Source organism: Molossus molossus, unplaced genomic scaffold (assembly GCF_014108415.1).
Source record: "Molossus molossus isolate mMolMol1 unplaced genomic scaffold, mMolMol1.p scaffold_m16_p_8, whole genome shotgun sequence".
NCBI classification, from domain to species: Eukaryota; Metazoa; Chordata; class Mammalia; order Chiroptera; family Molossidae; genus Molossus; species Molossus molossus.
Genome location: NW_023425402.1, coordinates 33,842,920 through 33,864,978, shown reverse-complemented (window position 1 = coordinate 33,864,978; position 22,059 = coordinate 33,842,920). Strand labels below are relative to the sequence as shown.

Genomic DNA, 22,059 nt, shown 5'->3' with positions numbered 1-22,059 from the left:
TTTAGCTTTTTAATTCTCCCTTCGCCTACTGGCTGTATCTCTCACCTGTTCTAAAGGCATCTCCCACTCATGCTACCACTCCTCCTCCACCTCCTTTAACTTTTAGCTCTTTCAGATGTCCTTTTCTTTTATTTTGATTAAAAAAAATACATAATGTAAAATCTGGCATCTGAACCATTTTTAAGTGCACAATTTAGCAGTGGTAAGTATATTTACATTGCTGTATAACAGATCTCCACAACGTCTTCATCTTGCAAATCAGAAACTCTGTTCCCATTAGGAAAACAATTGTTCTAAACTGTCTTTTAATGGCTTGCCCTTGCCCATTTTTGCTGGGAAACTAGGAACTATCCCGGTGCCTCCCCCATGCCACCTACTCTTTACTCTTGCTTTTAGCAACTGCAGAATCAACCATCTCTGGATGTCAAACTCAGCAGAACACTTGAATGCACAACTCAGCAGATGAGAGGCTGATGCAGTGCCAGTCCCTCTCTCTATGCCCACCCCGTTTTGGGGACCTCTGTAACAGCTGCAAAAGCAAGTGCAGAGTCAGTAAGTTTGCATCAGCCATCCACCAAATGGTTGAAAACAAAAATCTGAAAATTCACTCTATCGTGTGCTTTGGACTTCTTGAAAGAAGGCTCAGATTCCTTCCAGTACTTATTTTTACATGAAGGTCAGTGGCTTGAGAGGGAGAAACACCTATATTATGCAATGCATTACTTTATAATAAAATTTTGATGTAACATGGAAAATCAGACCCTAATTGAGCAAGCTGATGTGCTGAGCTCCATTTAACATTCAAGGTATATATATTTTATAATGACTTTAAGTTTACAAAGCAGTGGACAGCTCTGATGAGGGCAGTCCCTTGAATAAAATAAATAAGCAGAAAGTCCTTTTAACAGGGACACTATTTTCCTTGATAGGTCAAATAAATGACAGGAAAATAGCTACTGTCTTAATGACTATATCAACCACTGCCTTAGACAATGGGTAGGTCATATTTCCAACATGCTGGCAAATTAATTATTCCGCAAACATTCAATTGGACATTTTTACCATCTAAGATAAGAAAATATATTGAAACTTAAATACTATTAGAAGCAGATATAGAAATTTCAAGTGTATAGTTGCAATGGGTAGGGTTGTCATTGATATACTTTCTTGACTGCTCTGAAAGCAGAAATAATCACATATATAATAAAATTTCTCAGTTGAGTAAGAATTGCACTTATCCACTCTAAAATGCTTATACCCAGTTTATATGAAAATAATAAATCAATCGTTCCAAATGCGTAGCATGACACAATTCAATAACATCCACAGTTGTAGTTGCTGCTAACACTACCTGGACAGAGGGCAGTGTTATTGCAAACCCTTGATTCTCTTAATGGGCCGCTGCAGTGTGTCCCGTAAGGTGATACACAAGTTCTGGTTCGCACCTGCGACCCTTGACCACAAGTAACTGAGCATGAGCTCCACTGGGACCACTCTTCCACACCAGATTCACCTGTGTGCAAGACAACAAATAAACATGAAATACTGTCTTGAATATTCATCTGGTAAGCATTATACCAAACTGACATATGACATGCAAGAACAATTCAAATGTGATTATATGACAGTACATCAAAAGGTACAAGAAAGCATTTAGGAGAAAAATAAATTTAAAGGGAGATACATATTACATTGTTGCAAGGTCCAAGTTTGCTATAACCTTGTTAACAAGACTACTCTTCACAAATTCCACTGTGCCATGGACACTATGAAGGGGCCAATCAGAATTTTTCAACAAGAATTAATGTTGAAGTGATTCTCTTCAGGCTTTGTGCTCTGATGGGAGAGGAAGGAAATGTATGGTAACTTACTCTGGCTTAGCTGAACAGGAATATACTTAGGAATTCTTCTCTAATCCTTTATTACATCACCTGCTTTCCAGTGCTGGATGAGGCAGAGCCCTGGAATTTTGGCTAATTTTTATTGTATTGGGTACTGACATTTATTTTTATTTTATTCCTAGTGTAATTCCTACTTTTTCATCCAATGGCAACTATTTATTTTGTGATAACTTATTGAAAACCTTCTGCCACAATTTTCTCCATGATGTAGAAGAGTGATTTTTCCTTGAAATAAAATAAAATGCATGTACTATTTCTATTAATTTAATATGACACTAAATTTTACCAAGAAATAGGCCTCTAAAAAGCCAATGAATGTCTGACTTCATTAATTTTCTTGGTGTAAGCGTCACACTAACTATGTCTAATTTCTATTGTTATCAAAAGTCATGTCCCAAGAAGACTTAAAGCCAGAATTTCTAAGACCATCATAATGCAATTCTTTTTTTTTTATTCATGCATTAGTTCAGGGTAGACTTTTAACACTGATTTGAAAACGTGTAATTGCTTTACCCAAATACAAAATCGGGTTGTTTACCTGCCAGCAGAAACTATCTAAATTAACTGTTGTTGAAAAAGTTTACAGAAGTGTTTCTGAAAATGTTACAGTACTGATCATATAAATCAAAGAGCAATTTATATTTTGTAGATTCTGTTTAGAATTTGCCTTTGAAGTAGAATTCAAAGAATGTAATATGATAATCCTTTGTCCATCTTTTTTTTGAAAGGTTAGTAAATTGCAGTGCTACTCAAGGGAGCTGTCCACAGATTGGTACTCCAGGACAGAAGAAATTTGGACCAGAATGTAACTCAATTTGCTGATTTCATCACTGAGAATTTCTTAAAAAAAAAAAAAAAAATGTCAGCTGAAATAAACCATGTGCTCGATAAAGTAGTTGAATCTACATTCTGGTGTAAGCTTCTTTTCTTTCGGCCGACCCATACCAACTAGTTCACAAACATGGGTCCGCAGACCACACTTTGAATGACACCATTAAGAAGCATTTGCTTTTATATTGGTCTGCATTATTTACCCAGAGGCATAAATTATAATGCTTTTATAACTGAATATACACTATAAGGAAACAGAAAGGGTTACTTAGATGACAAATTACATTCTTTTCAGTGTTGTGATTATGTTTATTCTAGAAGTACTATGTGGATCACCCTCAATTATTTCAGTATTTTTGCCTTCACCAATTTATATATAACTAATTCATGAAATGTTATTGGAAGACAATGTAAATAATATTTAAAGCCAGGTCTTTTTTTGTTCTTTTACATTAAAGAATGCTCTGTCAAGATAAAAAGTCATTATTGTATAAAAGAAATAATATGACAATGGTTAAAAATATATACACATATATATGCACATATTTTTTTAGCAATTAAAATTTAAGCTTAAAGTTGGGGTAAACATAATGCAATTTTTTCATTTGATATTTTAACTTGTATTTGTAATGAGATTAAGTGAAGTAGGAAATATTATGATTGTGTGTTATTTAAAAGCCAGAAAATCTTGAAAAATGTGAATTCTATAGTATGTAAATCATAAAGGTTATAAAGAAAATTGGTTGTATGTTTTTTCCCTAAAAGCAGTCCTTCTCTTACTCTTGCATTGTTATGATGGCAGAAAAATAATTTTAATTAAACTGAGCAATAAATCAGGATCAAGATCTACTTTGAAACATATTTCTGTAAAAATATGCACAAATTTGGGTTGCTTCTTAATGTATGATACTATAATGATGCTGAACACGCTAAGCAGAGATGAATAGATCATAAACGATTGCTAATTAGTGCTCAGAATTGGCCTCCTTCACTCTCTCCAACCTAATGGGTTCAATTTGTTGATCAAAGACAAAATAAATAAATTCAAATTAGGAATCAAATTTTGCCACTCAAATACTGGCTTGCCTACCCAAATGACTATACCTCAAATGCTATAGTTTCAAGTGACCTTTCCACTAAGTAGCTATGGTTTTCATGCTGCCCCTTCCTCGTTCCAAAAGCTGTGAAGACTATTCTAGTCAAGCATTGTGGGTCATTGTGAGAAATATCTAATGTATTTAAAAGAAAGGTATATATATTTTTTACAACTCACTGACATTGAAACAGTAAGTATAATACACAGTACTCAATTTTTAATATAGGTGTCTTTGGAGACAGCAGAAACCAATTCTGGTTCCTTAACTTGCAGCTGAGAAGGCACATAAACATCATGTGGACAGTTTTTGTAGTTACGGCACTACCGAGGCTCTTTATTCTGACGCAAACCTCAAAAGGAGACTGCAGAGGTACTGGGAGTAAAGTCAGAGGACCTATGCTTGATGGAAAGCTACTGAATTTTAGCTCCATGACTGAGAAAGTCACTCTATTCCTTAGAACCTCTCAGTAAAATGAGTAAAACATCTACCTCAAAATGTAGTGTTGAGGATTTGGTGAGATAATGTATGACAGGACATTTTAAAGTATAAACAAAATATTAATATAAAGTTGTGCTAGTATGTTAAAATCATTAAATTAGAAACATACTTTTATTTTTCTGTTTTAGATAACATGCTATATACTACCAATACAGACATTTTTTCCTAGTGGAATATAAGACTATTTTTCTAAACAAGTGTGTCATAAGCCATCTTACTGGCATTTAATTTATATCTTTATTAAACATTTATATCTGATCACTTTAATTTTCCTTGACCAAAAATACAAATTGTGTACCAGGTTATAGGAACACTATCCATTTCTTCTTCAAACTAGCTGTATCAATTACTGGAGTTATTTTGATAAAGTAATTCTACTTTACCAAATATTACTTAAAAAAAAAAAAATTCCGCCCTGGCCAGTTTGGCTCAGCGGTTGGAGCATCAGCCTGCGGTACAGAGAGACCCAGGTTCGGTTCCCGCTAAGGGCACGTACCTCGGTTGCAGTTTGTCCCCGGCCTTGGTTGGTCGTGTGGGTGGCAGCCACTCGATGTGTCCCTTCACATCGATGTTTCTCTCTCTCTGTCTCTTCCTCTCTCTCCCTCCCACTCTGTCTGAACAAAAAATGCAAAAATGTCCTCGGGTGAGGATAAAAAAAAAAAATTCCACTCACTAGATTACTTTATGAAAAGTTTGTTTTTTAAGTGCGGGTTACTGATCATATTGATTGAAGAGTCCAGGTTACTCACTTTGAGAAGTAATTCTTAAATTATAAAGTTTGACAGTTTTTGTTTTGTTTTTTCTCATAATATGAAAAATTATATTATCTTTTGTTATTAGAGTTTACCTCTATTGCATCATTCTTTGTTTTCAAATTAATGTCAGCAATGTTATCATTGTTTATATATAATACCCATTTCTTACTTTGAAAGACAAATAGAAAAGTTTTATAAGCAATATTTAATTTTGTAAAATTCTGTGTGACACCTAGCTGTATTTACTCAGACTAATTACCTTGACACCTAAAGAAAGTATAATGTCAGAAAACATTAAAGGGAAAAAAACACTCTCTCTTTATCTTTATAATTTTCTGGTATTAGAAGGTTTTATGTATTTATAAAACTATTTAAAATAGTAATTTTCCAGTGTATTATCAGTATCAAAGTAATTTAATTTAAAACAAGTATTTATACATGTATTTATATTTGCCTATACAATCTTTGGATTAGAGTAAAATAATAAATATTTATTATTCATCAATTTGAGTACCCAAAGTTAGTTTCAAACCATAATTTTGAAGTTCATTGCTTTTTCAGAATTATTGTTAACATGATGGGGATATTGTTTTAAAGATCCTCATAGATCTATTTCATAAGTATTTCAACTATTTTACCAAAGGATGTTATATATTAGGTACAAAGCAATTCCTGGAAAATAAATTAGTAATTTCTCAATAAGGAGACATGATGTTCCTTGCGATTTGAATTTTCAAAGAAGGTTTTGGCTAAAACTTGGTTTTCTTGGTATATGTTGCAGGAAAATCCCCAAACTAAATTTATATAAAACTCCTGACCAAATTACATAGTGTTAAGCATAAACTAATTTTATTACATTATTGGAAATTTAAAACTATGGTTTACCATTTCACTCCTAATTGACCTCAAATTTAAGTCATTTCAGTAAACCAATGCCTGCTACCTCTTTTGCAAAAAGGACACCCTTTATCTTGCTTCCTTGAGATGGCACCTAACGAAGGCTGAGTAGTCAGCCCCTGCCCTAATGCCTCTATTTAGAGTCAAAGGTCCCCTCATCTCTGTGAAGGGGTTGAGAAATTTTGCTTACTGTAAAGGAGAAAAATACATTTAGAAATTTAAATATTTTCCTAAACTTTTAGTAATGCACTTGTGCAAGCAAATAGTAAAAATATAAAGCATCAAAAGCAATTCAGATAAGCAAGCTTTCTTCATTTCTGGATTTGGCTGCAACACACATATAAAAAACCCTAAAATATGTCCTCATTGTACAATTTATTCTAAGCATCCTTCCTGTTCTGAAAATTCTTTGACCTACTTGCAACTAATGAATTAAAATTCACTACTCACCCATTACCAAGAGCAATTTATTAAGAATTTACAGTTTTAAGTTGCAGATTCAAATCTATTGTTCTTAACAAATATTATACTAAGAACATATGAACCAAAGGAAATATTCATGCTTCAAGGGAATTTCATCAAAATAGTTCTGTCATGTCAAAAGACTGATCATATCAGAAACTTCTCTATTAATGGCAAAAGATTATTAGATCAAAATGCATAACATTTTATAAAGACATAGATAAAACTGTTAGTTTGCAATTTCCTGAAATAAAATTGACAGCTGAAAATGTTCATAACACAATTTAAACATGTTTCATCCAAGAATGTATCACATGCAATGTATTCAGATGAAGTTATAGCCAATTTATTATGATGAGGCAAAATATGAATGTATTTATTCGTTTATATATATATTTGGAGGGAGGTATTTAAAAGTAAACTAATTAATTAAAAAGTTTTATGAACTAGAACATCATTTTTGTTAATATTTAATTATTTGGAGTATATTAAAGCTTACAAATAAAGACAGTCAACTTTTTATTATTTAGCTTATATAACAAAACTGTTTTCAAATCAAAAGTACTAAATTCTTACAAAAACTGTTTCTAACATTTATATACATTTTAACAATAAATTGATATTTATGTGATGTATGACATTTGAAAACATTCAACATATTAAATATTGTTAAATCAAATTTTATAATCTAAAGTCCTATTTAAAATTTTGATTCTGAAAAGTCCTATAATAATCAGTTATTGATGAAATAACTTTGTTGACTTTCTTTAAAAGTTTAATGATACATTTTAAGTAGTTAATTAACATAAGTAAATAATAATATGTAAATCCTAAATGTCCCATACTGAAAGCAAAATAAATCTTAACACATTTTTTTTTTTCACTTTTCAATTCACAGCTACTTCATTTATGGACTTTAACTGGTGACAAAAAAAAAAAAAAAAAATGGTTCAAAAAAAATATCAGCTCCAAAAACTGACAAATGTGCAGCAAAAGATTATGAAAACATGCAGTGGTTTCATTAAATTAACAACAATAAATAGAAAAATGTAACTAACGTATTACCAGTTTGTGCCATAAATTTAGCAGCATCAGCTTGTTCCTGAGGGACCCTTTTTTCATGAACAGATCGAGGTCGCTGACTTTTAATTGTATGATCTCCCATCATTCCAAATTCTAAAGACAGAATAAAGGTATATGAAAGCTTGTGTGTAGACATTTCTCACAAATTACATTACTGTCTCATGCAATATGTTCCTACATATACCTAGCAGTTACTGATTAAATTCACAATTCTAAATTTGCTTGACTGAACTGCTTGGAATATTTCTAATTCAAGTAAAAAAAAATCTATAAACAAGAACAAGGTTTCAGGAAACAATAATAACAGTCAATAAAATGACATACCAGGTTTTAACTCAGCTTAATTAACGGAAAGAGTGTACTCTTTTCTGATCAGGTTTTGAAGCAGTAAGTAAGTACATCAGAAAAAATACAACCCCAGTGTTCACTGTTGTTTTTCAGAGATAGAAGCTTGACTGTGTAGCAGCTGCTGCTTTGCTGAATAGTAATGTCCCCCACAAGTTTCTCAGCACTTTTTTTTTTTTTTTTTTTTGAGGAATGAGTAATCCTGTACCCTAGCTTTCTTGAGGTAAACATTCACTTGATGGATTGTTTTCCCAAAGATAAGGTTGCCCTTGGTGTCCTCAAAAGCTCATAGAAAATGGTGGCTGAAATAATTCTCATTCCCTCCTGCCCTGCCACCACGTAATTCCTCATCTCTTTTCTAACCACATGTAAGAGTTATGGTTTAAAAAAGGGAATGACCCCAGGTTTCTGTTATTTAATCCTTTAGTGGTATAACCTCCCAGGAAAGGTGAGAAATCTGGGCCTGACTCAGAGACAAATGGGAGAGAGAAGAAAGTAAATTAAAAAAAAAAGATTACATGCAATATATTTTTAGAAACATATGCTTCCAAATCTGCAAGAGTTCCATGCTTATTGCACTGTTACCGTATAGTAATTTCAATAAAATCAAAGCCTAACGTTTGGAAGACTTGTCTGTTCTGGTCATAGGTGTGAAGGTAGGGAAGGGACTATTGAAGGAGCAGGAAATCATGGCACTTTCTGTTACATCTAGAAAATCCTTGCCCTGGCCTGCGTGGCTCAGTTGATTGGGTGTTGTCCCATGCACCAAGAAGTTGCCTATGATTCCTGATCAGGGCACATGCCCAGGTTGCAGGCTCCATTGGTAGGGGGCTGATTGATCCTTCTCTTGTATCAATCTCTCAATCTCTCTCTCTCTCTCTCTCTCTCTCTCTCCATTCCTCTCTCTCTAAAATCAATTAAAAAATATATATATATATAAAAAAAAAAGACAAAGAAAATCCTTAAGCCCCTAACCCCAGGTATTTTATACATAACAAAAATGATTGTCCTGGCTAGTTTGGCTTAGTGGTTAGAGTGTGGGCCCTCAGACCCAAGGTTCTATTCCTGGTCAAGGACATGTACCTGGGTTGCAGGTTCAATCTTCAGCCCTCAGCCCCGGTCAGGGTTGTTTAGAAGGAAACCAATTGATATGTCTCTCATACTGATGTTTTTCTCTCTCTCTTCCTCCCTCCCTTCTATTCTATCTAAAAAATCAATGAAAAAATATCCTTGGATGAGGATTAACAACAACAAAATAATTAAAAATGACTGAGTAGCTCTGGCTAGATGGCTCAGTTTGTTGGAGTATTGTCTGGTATACCAGGTTGTTGGTTTGAGTCCCTTCAGGGCACATATCTAGATTGTGGGTTCAATCTCCATTCTTCTCTCTAAAAATCAATAAACATGTCCTCAGGTGAGGATTTAAAAAATGATTGGGTGAAACAGATTATAATAATAGTGCAGATATATTGCCAGAACTAATAGTGTCAAAATTTGGAATGGATAATTTTGCCTTTTACCATCTATCTTTAAATAATCTTCTGCTAAAATCTTGCACAAAACTTACTTTGTGCAATGAAGCAGTGCATTTTGTAAGCATTCATTCTACCAACTCTTTTCTTTAATGTAAGGAGAAAAGATTAGTACAAGATTTTGTCTATCCTGGTAAATCCATACATATATATTCAAGTATGGCACTTGACAGATTGATTTGTCAGATATTCTTTCCAGATATTCTACCCAAGAAAACATAATGTGAGAAATTTGAGAAATCTAAATGTGTGTTTGTTTTTGTCAGTTTAGATAAAATCCAAAGCAGAAAATGGAAATTTTCATAAAATGTCAGTTGATCTCATTTTATAAAATCCATCACAATTTTCCATTACTGCCAACATCCTTTCAGTACATTCATTTATGTGTACAGTATGTGCTCTCTAAACCATGTTTCATTATGCTTAAAAGAAATATTTAATCACATATCATTTAATATTTTTGAAAATTGACTACTTAAAATGTTTCTATCTAGACTCTTATGCACTATACAATATTATTATACATAATGGAATTTGTTCTGGATCTGAAATAACAAAATAATTTTAGTACTAATCTTTATTAACAGGATGCTTTACCTTCTGCCCTCTAGAATTTATTTAAATTGTGTGTGTGCGTGTGTGTGTGTGTCTATCACGTAGGGCATTTAAGTCAGAGTGTACGTTTACATAAATAAGTTGGGGTCTCTGATGCTCACACTGAGGTAGTTATGCCATTGGGAGGGCAAAAGATAACAAAAGAAATTATTCCACAACTTCTTAACTACTTAGTAAGTAACTTTATTACCTGTTCTAGGAGAAGACAATTCTTCAGCTCAGTGGCAGCATAAGAATAGCCTGCAATCTGTTTTCTAAGAAAAATGTACAGGGACTATGATCCTAAAATTTTTTGGTCTGAGTATGTTAGTGGACACTGCTGAGATGATTTTAAAAGTGTCATGTTCAATTTTTTTTTTATTATTTCTGAAGTTTAAACACAAAGTACTTATTTTTTTTAAACAGGCATTAGTATTTAAGTGAACTATTTCATATTATTAACTGGAATGTTATTTATATCTCTAAAACATATGCATAATACAATTTAATTTCAAAATTCTTCACTGTAGTCACTTCTACTTACTATCAACAATCAATGTTATATTAGCATTAGTGCTGAAAGTTTATCATGGGGTCACAGTACTTAAGAAATTCTTCCATCAACAATGGATTTGATTACACATTTTTTATATAACCAAAAGTTTAAAATAAAATATTCAATTATTGCTCCCAATATAATTTATCAGAAAAAATTACCTTTATAAAATGAGAACTGCCCTGGTTGGGTGGCTCAGTTGGTTGGAGCACTGTCCCTTACAACAAAAGATTGTGGGTTTAATCCCCGGTCAGAGCATGTACAGTAGGCAACCAATTGATATTTCTCTCCCACGATAATGTTTCTCTCTCTCTCTCTCTCTCTCTCTCCCCCTCCCTTCTCTCTCTCTCTCAAACCAATAAAAAACAAGTCCTTGGGTGAGGATAAAAAAATAAAAAGTGAGATCTAACACGAGGCCTTGATATAACTAAAGTCCCCATAAGATAGAAAACATGCTAACAATTTATTTTTATCAGATGGAAAAACAACACTATGATGGTATTTTCTGAATGTTCTAGACCTATAGTTTCAAACCTAAATCTATCTGAATTTGTAAGTAAAACATATAAGCTATTATCCAATCAAGTGACTTTCTTTTGCCGATGTTTATGTGAAAAGTGTTAGAAAAATAACTTCTTCATTTTAGGGTGCTGTCAATGTTTAAGATTTAACAACAAATATTACAGTTCTATCTATATCTCCCAACAGGATATTTTCAATATATTTGTGTTCTCTTTCAAATGATACTATCTTCTTCACTTGTAATGTAAAGAAAGTCTAATTAGATTATCCCAACTTAGAAAAAAATATATATTAATTTTTCTCTTATTCTATTTTATAGTGAATGTGGTTGAGGTAAACCTTTAGCATAAGTTCTTCATGGGTTGTTGATTCCTACTCAAATGATTCTGAGTTGGCAAAGATAATATACTACATTAGTTACACGAGAAAAATAGCATAGCCAAATAAAAACATGATTTGCTTTAGTGAAAGCAAAGAAAACCAAGTTATGAAATCAAATGAAATAATGTACGGCATAATATTGTGTATGTACATATGGTACATGATTTATGAAAGTACAGGGTTATTTCCTATGCCTTGATGTTGATGGTATCAATCAAGTGGTGGGTAAATAACTGCATTTATGTATAAAACTCAAATGATGGGAGATGGCTTCCATGTTTAGGCACATTTTCTCATAGACTCATTCACTGTGCTTCTTGATAAAACAAGCTAGTCTCTGGAAACAGGATACAAATACAGTTATGTAAAAGAAAGATTTTGAAAATCTATTGCTTTAAGAATAGTTTATCTTTTCTTCTCCCATCCAAGAATACATAAGTACATCATTAAGGAACAAATAGACCTGGAAGCTGACACTTGTTAGTTAATTCTCAGTTGTCAAGTTTTTGTCTGGAAATCAAGCATTATACGTAATAATGTGAATTTGAAGTCATCAAAAGTTAAGACGCATCTTCATTTGTTATCTTACCATGTGTTTATTTTTTAATGTATAGACAAGCAGAACATCAGATTAGTTGATATTGGTTATTATTGCAGTCTATCTTGCCATGTAAACACTAACCTTGCATGGTTAGCTAACTTTCCCTTGCATTTCTGCAGAAACCATCCTGGCCTAGGTTATTATTGCTTCTCAACAAACTTTCAAAGTTATGTCCTACTTACATGTTATGGCCAAACTGCACTACATTTTGTCATGGAAACAGTCAAGCCACTACACCCTTTCCCTCATTTTTCTTCACTTGAAAACACTAGTTCTTCTAGACAGGTCTACAACCAAGCTCTTCTCCAGGTCCAACTCCAAAGGCACCATCTCCGTGAACTATTTCCCAAACAACCAATCTTAATAATGAACCTCTATCTTCCTTGATTTATATTTTGTTTTCTATAAAAAACAGGCTTTCATTTTAATTATTAGATTAAGTGTCTTATTTCTGCCACTAGATTGTAAACTTCTGTGGGAAGGAAACATGGCTTATGAGTTTGGAATCACCTCTTGCTTTGTACATAGCTGGGGTTCAGCATTTATTTATTACATAACTACATTTTATGTTAAGAACTGTTTTTCCAAAATGAAAGTTTCTAGATATCTAGAACTATGTCTTTAACTTTCCTGGAGAACATCTGATGGGTAAAATATTAAGTTCTTACTAAGGTACTTGAAAGTTAGTTATGTGTGATGAAGATGGTCAACATTTCCTTTGTCAACAAGGTTTATCACCCATAAATATATTCTGGTTATTATTAAAATATTTGCAATATTACTTTACTTAGAACTTAAATCTCACTGCCCTAAAACAGAGCTTAATTTTGTCAATAATTATTAATTAACCACTTAATGTGTGAGATACTAAAGTTATAAAGATAAGTAAGAAATAGTCTCTGATATTCTAAAGCTCATAACACAAGAAAATCCACTAATTATGGCCTAATTCTCTGAGTTAGGCAAAATTATTTATTTTAATCAAAATATTAAGCTATGCTTGAGATCCATTTTTCACATTAATTTCCAAGGTAATACATTACTTTTAACAATACTGACTTGCTAATAGCTCTCCAAAGAGAATATACATCTTTTAAGCATTCAAATAAGCATTTGAAGTGACATTTCATTTGTCACATCATAATAAATAATAATATTAAATGTATAACTTGTTGACAGAATAAATATTCTAACATCTGGCTGGATCAAGGTGATGTAGACAAATAAATTATTAAGAAGCAACCAAATATTTTCTGAAATAAGATTATATTTAATACATTCTAGATTCATAGTTAGTCAGGAGTATCATTGAATTTATTCATTTATTTTTACACTAATTGGAAACAAAATTGGCACAATTATTTTACATGCAAATAGCTAAGAGATAGAGAGTGAAGAGTAGCCAGATTATCAACCATTGATATCCTTCTGTTTACTGAGATTTTTAGAAAATATTTTTTGAAATGGGTTAATACTTAAAAATTGTATTTTTTCATCCAACAACTATTTGTTGAGTACCTAGTAATGCCAGGTGTTTTATCATAATATAGAGCTTATAGTGGGAAAGCCTATATTATCAAAGATATTTCTAGAACTGGAATGAACTATTATAAGAAACATGGAATTTAAAAACAGACATCATTAGTTGAAAGACATCAGTTAAAAAATACTTTGTGCTGTTCATTATAAATCTACTAATTTTATTTTCCCAAAGAATCAAACAGAAGTAGAATAAGCAGATAGAAGAAAACTTCAAAAGAATTCAAGAATAACAGTTTTATAAAAAGTTAATAAATATGAAGGAAATTTTAAATAAAATTGAAAATATAAAAAAATGCACAGTAAGAAATATTTAAAATAAAATAAAGACATATTAAAATTTATTAGGAATCAGCAATACATCATTAACATTTAAGAGGTCACCCGATGTGCTTTCCTTCAAATTATTTTGTGGTTGCTCTGCCATAATAAGATACCTGGTTATAGCCATTTCTTACATTGACAAAACAGTATCTTTCTTTTCAAAGTACTGCCACAGAAATGATTTTATTAAATAGTTGGCCATGATTCTGTTAAGTAGATGGGTAATTTTATGCCACTTCCAAAAATGGACAAAACATAGAATTGCCAAAGGACATACTGTTAGTATGGTTATAGAAAAAATTAAAAATGTTCAGGAGTTTTCAAAGAGTTGTTAAATTATAAAGTACAATATATTTACTAGAAACGATTATCAAATATATTTAGTGCATATAGTCTTAAATAATGATGCTATATTTTAGAGTCTCTTTATTCCAAATAGAAACATTAAAATAATTATATGTAATAGTTTTTTTTTTTTTTTTTTTAAGATATACTCACACATGTATTGAAAAAGTTACAAAGCATTTTATCTAGAATGATTCTAGGACATTTGAAGTATAAACCCTTAAACACAATTTTCATGCTTATTTACTGTCTTTCTTCTGGGAAATGTAAGTAAATTGGATGTACTGCACTATGTAAAAAAATAATTAATGTGTGTAATCATGTAAGAATTATTTGTTAATATTTTTTATATATTATCCACTTGCATTTTTTGTCTCATCTCTTTTGAGATAACTAGTGAATTTTTATAAACTATCACTAATTTGAAAAAATATTTTCTTTGTTGGGGTTGAGGAAAATAAATGAAAAATGCAATTCCACTTCTAATAGCAAACTAGTAATTGAATATCTTTTCTTTTTGACACATTTAGCACGTTAGCACCGAAGTGGCCAAATAAGATGCTTTACTGTGAGCTCTAAGAATTTTTGCAGAAGACTAAAACTCTTACACTATAATATTTGAATCATATTGCTAAAATGGCCAAAATAGATCTTAGTGAATCTTAAATATAAAAAAGTAAACTGAATTGTCCCTGGATGAAGTATTTATATATTTTTCTTACATGAACAAATCTTAGCTGCTTACAGGTCATGTACTTCAAATTATTGGCAACTAGAACAATTTAGTGCCCCAAAAGTTTACAGGAAAAAAGTTTATAAGAAAGTCAATGCTTTAAAAAAGTGACACTTTTCGGTTTGATATTTTTGATAGATATCACCTTTGTATATCTGTTATATTATGTCTTTTTATCATATAATATATTTAAAATGTTCAAGAAAAATGATTCCTCTAAGATTTTTAAGTTAAGGCTTATATCCATATGGCACTTTTCAACTTGCCAAAGTTCATTTTATTTTATTATAACAGTAAAGAATAATTTAATTTAAAGCAATATCACTATATACATATTTATTAAAAATAATTTAGTAAGATATTATATAAATATAATGAGTACATTCTATACCCAAATTAAAGTTTTAAAAATTAGATAAATGGCTACTTAATCAAAATATTTCAGTATATAAACAGTGAGTATTCCATGAAATGCATATTTTGTTTTGTTTTTATAAGACATTGATATCTGGATATTTCTGACACATCTTTATTGCACTTAGATTATATTCAATTTAGTAGCATGGCCTCAAGGTTACTCTTTGTACCTGAAGATAAGAAAGTATTTATTCTGTCTTTTATACATTTTAACGTATTTATTATGTTCACACAAATAAATTGTAGATAATCAAGAAAAATCAAAGCAAATAGTTCCAGTCATGTTTTACCATTTATATACTGCTATATTTCTATAGTTTATTACAGAATTTTTAGCTCAACACAGTATTGTATACATATTTACTGAGGGAAATAGCAAAACTGATTTCCTTAACAAAAATGATTTTACTAAGACATACACATAGTATTTATAATTTGTAAAAATAAAAATAATACCATCTTAACCATTCCCTTAAAATTTTAGGTTATTTCTCAGGGACAAATGACTATACACAGAAAACGTTTTAATTATTTTCTAGAATATAAATTATCCTTATAATCAAATCGCATATATTCAAACTTGTTTCCATAAGTTATCATTATTACTATTAAAGCCCAATGACATTCTACAGAGAGAACTAAAAATAATAAGCCTTTTCAAAGCAATGTTTCATGTACCTAAAGATATTTAAGACCGTTTTAACTATGTAGACTGAAGCCAAATGTGGAGGGTGGACAAATAAATGGGCAACCGTAGATGCAACTCATATTTCAGAGTATCACACCTTAAGATCTCTTGACTTGTTCCCTCTTTTTGCAAAGGGGATTCTGGGAAAATGATTTAATGTCTTTTTAAGCTCTAAAATAATTTTCTCAGGTCAGAAGTTGGCCCATAAACACATGAGTTATCTCTCAACAGACCAAGAGGCCTAGAGGACCTGAGCAAGCTTGATTAATGGGCCTGTACACAGACACATATGCCCTAGAGTCTAAGTAAGACAAATAATTGTATTGGTTGCTTCTCCATTTTCTTAACTCAATCAATTGTGAGTAGTTACCTTGACTCATATCTAGCACTAAACCATGGTTTACTTCACATATGAGGTCTCAGATTGCCTGATACTTATTTAAGCCTATGCATCTATGCTATAGCTAGCATTCACATTGGAAAGGAATATTTTTAGAAGACAACATGCTTTCAAAGGCACTTGGTAATGAATAAATTTCATTAATTCAACAGACTTTATTGCATTCCAGATGAGATCCTAGGCACTGGAGATTGAGCAGTGAACAAAGCAGACCGAAGTTTGTTTTTGTAAGAGATAATTTTACAGTTATTCCTAGTCTTATATATAAGGCTTTTTATAATCATATATGAATATTAAATTTACTAGCTATCTCTTTATACAGGTGAGTTATAAGCAATAATATACACATTAGACAGATTAATAACTTTAAATTTTATTCTTTTATTCATAGACTGGTTCAGATAAAACTAATTTAAGTTCATATGCCATTCATATCATTTTACAGAATTGGTCAAGAAAACCATTTAAATTAAAACTGTTGACACAAAAGCCATATCACCATAGACCCCAAAATATTGTGTTCTCATTGGTTTCTCTTATATTATCTTTAAAGTTTTCATTACATTATTCCTCCCTGTTTCCTATTATTAGACACGTATGTTGCCTTCAAAGGTTTACTACCAGAGAAGAGAGTCCTAGAAATTATTTTTCTGTGAGGGAGCACAGTTTAAATTTTTATATCATCAGATTGTCTTTGAAATGTGTATTCTAAATACTTCACAACAGGAACTTTAAGGAGAGAAAATGTTAGATTTTTTTACTTTAAGGAGAGAAAATGTATATTTGGATTTTATTAATATTCAACTTCCTTCTTTATCCCAATTAGTGCTTTTCCATATTTCAATATTCAATATTTCCATATTTGACTTTTGTTTGATATCAATACTATTATTCTTGCTTTATTATCACATTTGTTGGCTACACCTTTTTCATATTTTATTTTCAGCCCCTTGGTGTCATTTTGTTTTAAGCATGTATCACACATTCAATATATATAGCTGGATTTTAAAAATCCCATCTGATCTTCCTTCTTTCAAATGGAAATGAAATCCATTGAGAATTATTGTGTTTATTAAAATGTTAAATTTATTTCTCCCATCTTATATTAAGGTCTCTCTTCAATATGTTTTCTTGCTGTTTCTTTATTTTCCCCCTTTCCTAATATTTTTGGATAGGAATATTCACTTTTATCTTTTTATTCTCTAGATATCCTACTTTAATCATTCAATGGTTATACACTAATTTTATTACACATACTTAAATGTATTCTTTATCGTTCTTTATAGTGAATCGGTATCAATACTCTTTCCCAAACTACAATATGATTTGGGTGTGCTGTCATTGTCCTTTGTCATTAACTTCAACACTGCTCTGTTAGTACACTGCTTCAATAACTTACACTTAACTATTGATTGTATTACTCTCTTTGTTGATCTGTTTCTTGGAATTGTTTTTTTTTTTTTTTTTTTTTTTTTTTGTTCAAGTGTATGCTAAAATTTACTAATTTGGCATTGTCCTTGAGTGCTGGCTTGGCTAGACATAGAAATTTAAGATCAATAATTCTTTTTCTCATTAACTTTTTTTTAAATAAGTTTTTATTGAATTTTTAGAGAGAGAGAGGGAGGGAGAGACAGAAAAACATTATTTGGCTGCTTTGGGGATTGAGCCAGCAACCCGGGCATGTGCCCTGACCGGGAATTGAACCAGGACCTCTCAGTCCGTGGGAGGATTCTCAATCCACTGAGCCACGCCGGCCAGAATTTCCTCACTAAATTTTGAAGATAACTTTTATACTGAATCCTGGAATCTAGTGTTGCCTATAAGATGTTTTCTTGTAAAATAATTTGTCTTTCTTTTTGGAAAGCTTTTTGTTTTTGTTTTTAGGATTTTTCTTTTAATTCTTATAGTTCTGAAATTTTACTAGCACCTGCCTAGACTAGACATCGATCTCTTTCCTTCCACTTACTGGGTACTATGTGTTCCCTCAGTGCAAGGATGAGCATTTCAGCTGAGCATGATGAAAGAGTGCCCCCCCACCCCCAACCAATGTTCCCTTGTTTTGTCTGTTGTGGGGGTTCTGAGTTACTGTGAACTGTACTCCACTTTCATCTCAACCCCCTACATAATCACTGAAAACTATCTCTGGGAAAACTGTAAACTCATGATTTCTGATTATTAAAGGGTAAGTGCTAAGCCTATTACTTTCCATTTCATTCTCTGAACAATTCTCTTTCCTATTTACGGAAATATTTCAAGAGAGTATCTTTGAATTCCTCTTTTCCCGTTCACCCAATAATATCAGGCAATCTGACTTCAAGCCTCCTTCCTTGACTGCTGCTCTCTTGAAATGCATTTGCCTCTTGGAAACCATCCCATTCATCTGGAGCCCTTCAGCATTTGACACCCCCCTCCCCCACCCTACAGCTCTTCCTGAAATGCTCACCTCCCTTGGCTTCCAAAGCACTGATTGGCTTTTCCTCCTCCTCATTACTGCTTCTCTGTCTCCTTCACTGCCACAGACTTGTCATCCTCTAAATGTGAGTTTGCCTCAGGTTCTGCCTCAACATTTTCTCCCTCAGGAATTCCACCCATTCCTACAGACGCAGGTATGGCTTTTAGGCAAACAGCCATCACTTCTCACTCCTTTGATCTGCTCTACATCTTTCAAACACCAACCCTGCAGGGCCCCCTGGATATTTTGCTGGCAAACTTATCATACAGGAAAACAAGCTAATCATTTCCTTTATGAGAGGTGCTCCCAGCTATGCATTTCAAATTTATTTTTAATAAACATATGGTGCTCAAAAGAAATAGTTCACAAATAAATATATAGCACCATAAAAATAAAAACTGACCAGAAATAATGCAGAAAACTGTCTAAGGTTTACCAAATTATCTTGATGATCCAGTTTGGTTATGTAAAGACAGGCCTCATGGCTTGATCTGGAAAAATGAATAAGGTAATCACAAGTTCACAATTTGAAATTGACCGAGGCTGCCAGGGAGAGAAGTTGAGGCTTACTGGGGACAAACAGAGAAAGGAGATGTCCATAAAAATGGTGGGAGGAGGAGAGCAGACGAGAAAACTAATAACTTCCTGTGGAAGGAATACCAGAAGCAAATTTAATAACAGTGATATTTAAGTACAAATGTATATACTATGCTGGGGTGAATATAATTCCTCTCCACTGGAGCTAACTTTCACTAAAAGCCAACTCACCCTGTTTTACAGATGTTTAAGGAAGGTGATTTAAGAAAAGGAACATTGATTTCATGTTGAATTTGGCAGGTAACAGAATAAAGAGAATAGCCCCAGTATCAAAATACAAAGTAATGATTGATAATAGAACTAAAATACATGTAAGAATAGACAGGAAAATACATAAAGAATATATGTAACTCCTCTCTCAGAGAATCCTTAGGAATATCAGAAAGACATTAAATTTATAGTTCTACATTATCTGGCAGGTCAAGCCAAGTGTTTGTTGAAAAATTATTCTAAAGAAAAGGTAGCCCTGGCCAGTTTGGCTCAGCGGTTGGAGTGTCGGCCTGCGGACCAGAGAGTCTCGGGTTCGCTTCCTGCTAGGGGCACGTAAAAAAAAAAAAAGAAAAAGAAAAAGAAAAAAGAAAAGGTATCCTGCAGAAGGCTGGAAAACTCAGGAGCACATTGATGGCAATGCTAGGATTACAAACACATTCTCATACTGGTAGCTGGGTAGCTCATGTTGGTAATGTCCCTTAAACACAGTCTTTTACCGGATTTTTACTTTCTGAACCATGCATGAACCCTAACATTATCTAGCATCGAGTCTATAATTGTTTAGTCATCCTACGATTGAGTTTCTGTAGAGCTGATGGCCAAGGATAGGCAAGGGGGTTAAGGATGGCATTTCTTACCTGCTAAGTCCCTTCCTATCACAGTTTAGGATTTTTCTTTTTCCCTCTCACCCTAACTTTTAATTTTTTTTCTTTATTGGTTTTAGAGAAAGCGGAAGAGAGAGAGAGAGAGAGAGAGAGAGAGAGAGAGAGAGAGACATTAATGGGAGAGAACATTGACTGGCCGCCTCCTGCATGCCCCTGCTGAGGATTTTACCCACAATCTGGGCATGTACCCTGATCGAGAATCAAACTGGTGACTTCTTGGTGCATGGGCCGATGCTCAACCACTGAGCCACACTGGCCGGGCTCACCCTAACTTTTATAGGGGACACTAGCTCTGATTACCCAATTATAGTGATCTTTTTCACCAAGACTTAAGTGAAAGAAGCAATTAAGGTTTGGTTTTGCTTCTTTTAAGGGAGACTATCTTCTTTTGTGTTGCAGTTTTTACCTGGTACTTTCCAATTAATTATAATTTTTCTTCACATCAGTGTATTCCATATATTATTATTATTATTTTTGCCAGAAGTTTATCCCAGAGTGTATCTTCCCAGCTGGGGTACACCTGGCTTGACATGTTATTTTAAAATGGATATACTGGGGGGGAGGCTTTGATGACAAAAGTTTGATGAGTCTACATTGTGCAATAGCTATATCAAATCTCATTGTTAACTCTGATTGCGTTGTTTAAAGCATAGAATTCAGAACTTTTGGACTACTTAGCATTTCGTTGTGGTCATCATTTTTTTAAGATAAATATTCATAAAGTAAAATGCATGGAAAGAAGAGTGCTCAGAATGGTAGAACAGCAAGAACTGGACTGACAACTGTGTCAAAAATTATAGTTCAGTGTCAGGCTTATTTTGGAGATAACATTTTGAGTGTTCAGTGGATAAGGCACTTTAGAGAATAAATTTTAGGAGGAAAACTCAAGCAAATTATAATTCAATATAGAATTATAAGTTCTATAAGTGCCATACAAATAGATTATTAGAATAAAAAATTGAGAATATTTAGCTTAGAAACAAACAAAAAAAATAAAAAAGACCAGGAAGAAATGGTTTCTTTGACTATCTGAAAACTTGTCATGTAGCAGAAGGATTACAAATAAATGAACTGTTATTAATTTTAAAAGAATTAGGAGAAAGGGGGTCAAATACATTGGAAGAACTTTCCAACAATTTGGGGTACATAAAAAGGAATGGGCACCCATATGAAGTACTAAGCTTTTGATCACTGGAGATGCTTTTGAATAATGAATACTGTAGAAATAATTCCTACAGAGATTTATCTCTGATTTCTAGAACCGTGATTCTTCTATTTCCCAAACACCGTATTCTTTCAGTTTCTAACTCTTATCATATCTCCATCCAAAGCATGTTCCAAATCTGTCAACGTCTCTCATATCTACCACTAGCATTCTAATCCAAACCCCACTGGCCTCTAGCACTTGGACCACTGCAATAGCTTCCTAACTGACCACCCTACCACTCCTCCTTCCCGTCCTCCCACCATGTCTCCTGCTTATAATCTATTCTCCACATAGCAGGCAGATAAATAATTTAAATGGTAAAACAGGTAATGTAAATATCCTTCTTAAAGTCCTTTTATGTCTCCCCAAGTCATAGAATAAGATCCAAACTTCTTATCCTGGTTCTTATTAACAGCCCTATATAATC

At 32.6% G+C, this 22,059-nt stretch overlaps 1 protein-coding gene across 2 annotated transcripts in view; it reads right to left on the bottom strand.

Moving 5' to 3' along the window:
* The window catches only part of ADGRB3 (adhesion G protein-coupled receptor B3), a 689,955-nt gene that overhangs the window by 408,357 nt on the left and 259,539 nt on the right, over positions 1–22,059 (bottom strand). For both annotated transcript variants that reach the window (XM_036248276.1, XM_036248277.1), the window contains 2 exons: positions 7,507–7,617; positions 1,352–1,513 (listed from right to left, as the gene is read on the bottom strand). In XM_036248276.1, the coding sequence (XP_036104169.1) occupies positions 1,352–1,513; positions 7,507–7,617 (273 nt within the window). The remainder of the gene's footprint in view (positions 1–1,351; positions 1,514–7,506; positions 7,618–22,059) is intronic.